This window comes from Bidens hawaiensis, unplaced genomic scaffold (assembly GCF_021521415.1).
Source record: "Bidens hawaiensis isolate Kalapana, Puna unplaced genomic scaffold, B.hawaiensis_p1.1 tig00026584_1, whole genome shotgun sequence".
NCBI lineage: Eukaryota > Viridiplantae > Streptophyta > Magnoliopsida > Asterales > Asteraceae > Bidens > Bidens hawaiensis.
In genome coordinates, this window is record NW_027494263.1 from 81,749 (window position 1) to 90,076 (window position 8,328).

General features: G+C 39.3%; 1 protein-coding gene across 1 annotated transcript; it reads right to left on the minus strand.

Moving 5' to 3' along the window:
• Positions 1-862: 862 nt before the first annotated feature.
• LOC143573536 (serine/threonine-protein phosphatase BSL1-like) lies at positions 863-2,761 on the minus strand. Its single transcript, XM_077058389.1, has 3 exons — positions 1,893-2,761; positions 1,386-1,744; positions 863-1,309 (listed from the first exon to the last, which is right to left on the minus strand). The coding sequence occupies exons 1-3, from the start codon at positions 2,088-2,090 to the stop codon at positions 943-945; spliced, it is 924 nt and encodes a 307-aa protein (XP_076914504.1). The 5' UTR covers positions 2,091-2,761; the 3' UTR covers positions 863-942.
• Between the last annotated feature and the right edge of the window lie 5,567 nt (positions 2,762-8,328).

Here is an 8,328-nt window from a genome sequence, read left to right on the forward strand (position 1 = left end):
CGCAAGTTAAATAAATAACTTGCATATCCCACAACCTAGAATAATAGTACCCTTTCCCCCCATCTACCACCCTGTTGCACTGTTATTGAACATACACAATTGATAGACCTATAAGATGTTCATCAGTTAGAACTTTTTTTTGCATATTAATACTTTAAAACTACAATTTTAGGACAAAAATGCAAATTACATTTTAATCATAAAATCTTATATGTCAATTTCTTATTAAAGTTAAGTTTTGGCATAAAATACCAACCCAATTTAATTTATGATGCAAAACACATTTAAAAAGGTAAAATAATTTATTTGAACGGGTCAACTTGTGAACCCCCAAGTTAACATGAAACAACCCATTTAGCTAAAAGTGTTGGGTCCGACATAAAACAGACCCAAATTCACGAATTTCGTGTTGGGTGCATGTCGTTTCATAAATGATATGGGCTAATTGTTTGTTAACGGGTCAAAAATAAGATACATAATGTTTTTGTTCAAGTTGAAACAGGTTGGATCGGATTTAGTTGACCCCTACTTGGGTGACTTTCTGACCGTTTGACCGGTTTACCTTTTTCACTAAACTTTATTTGGCTTGACCTATTTATTCATAAGAAAACATTAGTTTCATACCCCAAAAGTGACAAGACCCGGTCCTCTAGCATTTGGCCTTAGACCTTCCACACTATCATTTTCTATAGGGCCGGACCTGCAAAAAAGTGAAAAACTCAAAACACGGTTTCATAAGTAAAACCATAAGTAGAGTATGAATAATAAACTCGCCATAATAAATCCATCAAAATAAGAGATCCAGTATCCATTGTTATAAGAGATCCAGTATCCATCGTTATTAGCCATTCTTTTTGGCCCAAAATGGTAACACCAAAACCGAACCAAACCCATTGTAAAACGAAAAACCTAAAAAATCAGGACCGAACACTTTTCAAATACTTAAAAACCGACCCATGCACACCCCCTAATAGTATAATTTGACCAGTTTACCCCTAAACGGATCCAAAATTGACACCTGAAATCACTTATTACCATTCTCTCAATGCATTCAAGCCGAAACCCAAAGAGTGCGTTTATGTCAGCAGCCTCATGATTCCCGCGTATGAAATGAACATTCTCGGGATACTGAATCTGCAAAAAAAAAAAAAACAAACAAAACAAAGTAAATAAAAAATCATAACCAGGGTTATAACTTATAATTTGTAAGCATACCTTTAAGGCAAGAAGTAAAGTAATCGTCTCTAAGCTATGTTGTCCTCGGTCAACATAATCTCCAAGAAACAAATAGTCAATGTATCTAATGTATCTGTTTAACAAGAGTCAATTTCAGCCCAATTCAAATCCAACGAAATTAAAAAATGAAAACTGGATTTTAAGCATACATTATGTCTCCTGCAGTAGACAGAAATCCATATTCATCAAACAACCTTATCAAATCCCCAAATTGACCATGTAAATCACCGAACACTTTAATCGGATCTTTTAATTGAAGAACCGTAGGCTCGTGTAAAAATAACTGTTTGGCAGCATAACAAAGCTCACCGACTTCATAAGAGTTGAGAAAAAAAACCCCTGTTAGCCGGGGCGGTTTCCAGTTTCGGGGCCTGAGTAAAGTAGATATGACGATTAACCGATAATTGTCGGACCAAACCAGTCGTCTACTCTCATTTTCAAATTGATCTAACGATAATTGACGGACCAAACCACCAAGGTTTCCTACAGTTTCTTTGGCAACCACAACCTGCAGTGTATAAAACCGATTAACCGAATCGTGACCGAAATGATTGACAAAACTGAACTGATATAACCGACAAAAACTAAAAGACGACTATCAGTTTTGTTTGTTTTTGAAACTATAAAATAGTAGATCAAGGTTGAGAAACACATACAGCTCTCGGGTGAAGTTTAACGTCTCTCTCTGTGTCATCACTACTTGCTGAACTGTTTTCTGCTTGTTGTGGGTCGTCTGAAATGGGTGTTTCGTCTGGGTTCATAGTGTGTGAATGTGTAGCTTGCCAAACAACATTAGCAGCTTGTGGTCCAGCTGCAGATGCTTCTGCCAGCCGGTCCAAAGAATTCTTGTTCATACCGGAAAGAAACTAAATTATTGTAAACTTCGGATAAAATATTAAAGATGTTGAGAGCCGTTTTCGACCCCTGTTAGCTAAGTGGGTGTTTGGGATTCCTTATTTTAGCTCCTTATATCTTATAACTTATTGGTTATAAGTTACAAAGTGTTTGGAAAAGTTAGATTTTGTGAGTGTATAAAGGTATAAGTTACAACTTTGTAACTTATGCCTTATACCTTATTTAAGGTATTAGGAGGTAAAATCAGGAGTCCCAAACACCCCCTAAATCTTTTTTAGTTTGACTCGTTTAAGATTGAAACAAAAAGTAGCCCAATTTGACACATGCATAAGAGAAAGGGTCAAAAATGACACGACTACTAAACTTTAACCTACAGCAGGTCATAGATGGAGTATGTTAAATATACATAATAGATTCCGATAACATTATTCTAGTCACTTTTAGAGGGTGTAAACAAGTTGAGCCGCTCGTTAGCTATCGGAGGGCGGCTCTCTAGGTTAAAAAACTGCTCACAAGCCAAGCTTTACAAATAGAAATCTAAACGAGCCGAACTTGGGCTGAGCTTGCCTCATTTACACAGCTACTTATAGGAACAAGAGAAAAAACAGGCAGAACCTTAAACCACCAGACGGACTCTCAGGTCTACTATCTGGAGACATACGACCAAGCAGGCTTATGTTGGATTTAATGGTCGGTTCGAGTCAAGTCAACGCGACCAACCCGAATGTGACCCGGACTGAGTTACACCAGGGGTAACGAGATATAAACCTACTTAAATGTTAGTTAGGCCCGACACAATCAATTAGATGGACCGGATAGTGGTTAAAGGCTTTGTTTGGTTAATTGGGCTCAAGCCCAATTGGTTTAACTTGCTTAAACCCTAATAACATTATATATATAGTATGAGATAATGATAGTATGTAAGAACCTTAAAAACAACAAACCCTAACAGCCACCACCATCTCTGGCGCCGATTTCCGGCGATCGGTTTTCCGGCGACCCTATTCCGGCACCCAAATTGATCGGTATTGTTTGCCACTGCTGCTGCTGCACCTTCTTTGCACCCGCACCACTTCAGCAAACCCTAGACACGAGCCGCCGCCTTCACCAGCCATTTTCCGGCCAAATCGGTTTTCCGGCGACCCTATTCCGGCACCCAAATTGATCGGTATTGTTTGCCACTGCTGCTGCTGCACCTTCTTTGCACCCACACCACTTCAGCAAACCCTAGACACGAGTCGCCGCCTTCACCAGCCGTTTTCCGGCTAAATCGGTTTTCCGGCGAACTCATTCCGGCGACTTGTAGCTGCTGTGAGCTACTGCTGTTGTTTACTGCTGTCCGCTGACCACTATAGCTGCCGGATCTGAGCCGGACTACCTACAGCCGCCGTCCTTCCTACCTGCCGGAATCTGCCGCCGTCGCCGCTCACCGCCGCTGCCGCCGGATCTTCGTTTGGTGTTTGATTGTGTCAAGTCTAGCACGTTTCGTTAACCTTCGGTGTCTTCCCGGTTTCGATAACCGAGGTATATCGACAACTTAACTATGGTTGATTTATTATTCGATTAATCGTACTCGTTTAACGTTGTAATCGGATCCGGGTTTTGGGTTTCGGTATATGGTTCGTGTTAATCGTTTATTTATCCGCTGCGTTTTTATATCTCGTTTATATATTTGTATATTAATATTGATTAATATATATCGAAACGAATTATTAACTAAAACGGGTTTAAAATTATTTGACCGTTTTCGTTCCGAACCACCGTTGAAACCCAACAGTGGTATCAGAGCCACGGTTACAACGTACGAGTCGATTCCGGTTCGTTTAAAACCGGATCTACATGTTAAACTTTAAATCGTTTAAAGTTTATAGATCTAGATTTATTTTTGGGTGATTTTGAGTTGGTCAAAGTTTTTTTATTTTATTTGACCAAGTCAAAATGACCCAAAATTCGTTTATTTTGAATATGTAAATCCGGCCCCGACCTATGTTTGTTTGGTTGTGTTTGATTGTTGAGCTTGTTTTGGCCATATGGTTGGTTCAAAAGTTGTAAACGGTTATTATTTATTTTTCGGTTTTATTTTTGGCCTTAAAGATGGTTCAAATTTGTAATAGGACAAATTATTGTTAGTTTATAAATTTGTAATAAAGAAGACGCGAAGATAACCGAGGACGAGCTCAAGGATTTCTTGGAGTTACTGGGAGTTCGGGCAAGATGACGGGATGCACGAAGAAGTCCATCCTTGTGGTTGTTTTGTGTTGTGAACCCCTTGACCCGATCGGTCTCCTAATTGGCTCTAGCGAGACCGATCACCTTTTGGCCATAAGGATTTACATATTATTATTTGCTATTGTGGTTGCTTGGATTGTTTATAATAGGATTATAATATCACCGAACTAATACCAAATAAATTTGAAAATAAACATTTTATTAACCAATTATGTTTTGCAAATTAAAAGCGTTTTGATTTCCAAAACTAATAACTTAATAGATTTCTATTAACTTAAAATTGGTTAGTCATATCGCAACAAACTTAGTTTTTAATAGGTTACTTAAAACTAAGTGTCCTGAGAGATGAAAGGGTTCATCAATTCGTCTCGATAATGAATACAGTAAAATTTGACTTTTACTTTATTTGGTAATTTTTTAAATTATTCCCAATCTTAAAACCAATAGTTTATGCCAATCCTACTACAAGTCACACTTGAGGCATACTGCGAAATTTCGAGTGTTTGGAGCTACAACACCGCACTTGTTTTCTAGCCTATCCCATCAATGTGAAAGCGCTTCGTTGACACATCCGACCCTTTCACACGTCACGGTACTAGGACAACTATTACTTTACTCTCTTGTTACGTGCTAAAGCTGTCTAGAGACTTAAAGTGGGCAAAGATGAGGCTAAACATATCTATACAGACAATCGTTGTCTCTATAGGCCTCATAACCGAGAGTTGTGCTCTATTCACAATTGGTAATCGTTGTCAGTCTGCCTAACCACTTATTAATGTTGTGTGCCACAACTGCCTTTAATGACTGGAAGTCGGATTCTCATACTCCTAATTAATTAATGTTATTGGGTCATTAATAATAGGACTACAACGTTGAAAATACTAATTAAATTTACTTTTGCTTAATTAATCAGATGTCGTCAAACGAAATCTCACCCTACGCCCTTAAGACTATCCTTGAGAAGGATAAACTGAAGGTACCAACTTCATTGAATGGCACCGCAACTTAAGACTTTTTCTCACCATGGAAAAGCGCCTGTATGATCTCGATGGACCTGTTCCAACCGAGCCTGAAAACAACACAGCCGCTGCACGAAAAGTTCTTGACAAGCATAAGGATGACTCGGCTGAGGTCTCCTGTATTATGCTAGCCACCATGACTTCTGAGCTTGCTAAAGGCTTGGAATACTTTGGTGCCTATGAGATGCTTGAGCAACTCAAGGGCATGTTCCAGAAACAAGCCCGTCAAGAACGTTTCGACACCATGAAACAACTCATTAGTTGCAAGATGGCAGAAGGGTCTCCCGTCAGCGCGCATGTTCTTAAGATGAAGGGGCATATCGATCAGCTCAAGAAACTTGATTATCCCATGCCTGATGAGATGGCATCTGATTTCATTCTCAACTCTCTCCCCAACTCATACGACCAGTTCGTAATGAATTTCAACATGAATGGTTGGGTGAAGACAGTGTCGGAGCTTCATAACATGCTCAAAATGGCTGAGATAAACATTCCTTCTAGGACTAATCAAGTTCTGATGATTCTATCTGCTGGTGTCAAGAAGCCAAAACCAAAGAATCGGGGTTTTACTGGAAAATGCAAGAAGAAAGTTACTCTTGCTGCCAAGGTTGCCACCAACACTAACAAGGTAGTTGCAAAGCCAAAGGCGCCGCCCTTTGAGGAACACAAGTGCTACAAATGCAACCAAATGGGGCACTGGATGAGAAACTGCTCTGAATACCTTGCTGAGATCAAGAAGAAGAGAGCCAATGGTGAAGGCTCTTCAGGAGGTATTTCCATATACGTTATCGAACTTTTCACTGTATCTAGCAACACATGGGTATTTGATACCGGATGTGGTTACCACATCATTAATGTCTTGCAGGAGCCTGAGAAGTGGAGGAAACTAAATAAAGGCAGCATGGAACTCATCGTTGGAGATGGGAAGAGAGTACCAGTTCTGGCAACTGGAGTATTTCATTTTACTTGTCCATCTGGCCTAGTTTTTCCTTTAGATAATTGTTTGTATGCTCCTAGCTTGACCAGAAACATCATTTCAATTTCGTTGTTGTTTGAACAAGGATTTAAGTATGTTCTTAATGGCATGGCTATTTCTGCTTACTTAAATGATATCTTTTATTTTGAGGCTAAACCTCGAAATGGTATTTATGAGATTGATGTTCAACCTGACAATAACGTATATCATCTTTCAAAACGTATCAAGACTAGCATCAGTGATACTTTTCTATGGCATTGCCGACTTGGCCACATAAGCAAGGCAAGAGTTAAAAGACTCCAATCCGAAGGGATTATTGAATCCACAGGACCAGACTCTTTTGACGATTATGAATCTTGCTTAGCTGGCAAACTCGCCAAAGACTCCTTCACTAATAAAAGTGAACGAGCAAGTGATCTGTTAAGACTCATACATACAGATGTATGTTGACCTTTCAGAACCATGACTAAAAACCATGAAAGATACTTCGTTTATTTTATCGACGATTATAGTCGATACGCTTATGTGTATCTTATGAAACACAAGCACGAAACTTTTGAAAAGTTCAAAGAGTTTCAAAGTGAAGTGGAAAAACAACTTGATAAAACCATTAAGATACTTCGATCAGATCGAGGTGGAGAGTATATCAACTCAGAGTTCATCATTCATCTAAAAGAGCATGGAATTGTTTCACAGCTCGCTCCACCTGGCACACCCCAACTTAATGGCATGAGCGAGAGGATAAATCGAACTTTGCTAAACATGGTTCGATCAATGATGTGTAGAACTAACTTACCTCACTCCTTTTGGGGTTACGCCCTTATGACCGCCGCCCGCATTGTCAATCTAGCTCCAACTAAGAAGACAGACAAAACTCCATATGAGATATGGCATAAGGGAAAGAAACTCAAATTGTATTATCTTAGAGTTTGGGGATGTGATGCATATATCACAAGTGAGTCTGATGACAAACTTGATCCCCGCGGAGAAAAAGTTATTTCGTCGGATACTATTACAAAAGCGGTTATTACTTCTTTCATCCTGATACAAATACGATTTCTGTCAGGAGGAAAGGCCACTTACTTGAGAAGAAATTTCTCAATATTGGAACTGGAGATAACATTGTCGATCTTGAAGAAATTCAAGAACCACAACCAACCGCTGAGAAAGTTGGAGAGTCTGATCAACAAGTTGTTGTTGCTGATACATCAGACGTGAACACAAGCGTTCGCAGAAGTAGTAGGACTCCCGTACCAAATTCTAGATACTTATGTCATCTAGATGGTCCCGAAGTCTTATTAGTAGCCGAGTCTTGGGACGAGCCTACTAACTACAAATCTGCTATCTTGGATCCAGAATCCAAGAAATGGCAAGATGCCATGAACGCAGAGATGCAATCCATGCATGATAACCAAGTTTGGAACTTTGTTGAGCTACCCCCGATAGTCGGGCAGTAAGGAGCAAATGAATTTTCAAGAAGAAAACCGACATGCATGGAAATGTGCAAACCTACAAGGCACGGCTAGTCGCGAAAGGTTTCACTCAAACTCAAGGTGTTGACTATGATGAAACTTTTTCGCCCGTTTCTATGACCAAGTCAATTAGGATATTGCTTGCCATTGCTGCATACTATGATTATGAGATATGACAAATGGATGTCAAAACCGCTTTCCTTAATGGACATCTTTCTGAAGATGTCTATATGGTTCAACCTGAAGGTTTTGTCGATCCAAAATATCCTAATAGGGTTTGCAAATTGAACAAGTCCATTTATGGACTTAAGCAGGCATCTCGAAGCTGGAATCTTCACTTTGACGATAAAATCAAAGAGTTTGGTTTTGTCAAGAATGAAGATGAACCTTGTGTTTATAGAAAGGCTAGTGGGAGCACTAAATCATTCCTCATCTTGTATGTGGATGACATACTGATCATTGGAAACAAAATTCCTATTATTAAGGAAGTTAAGCAATGGTTGGAATCTTGTTTTGCAATGAAAGAACTTGGAGAAGCCGC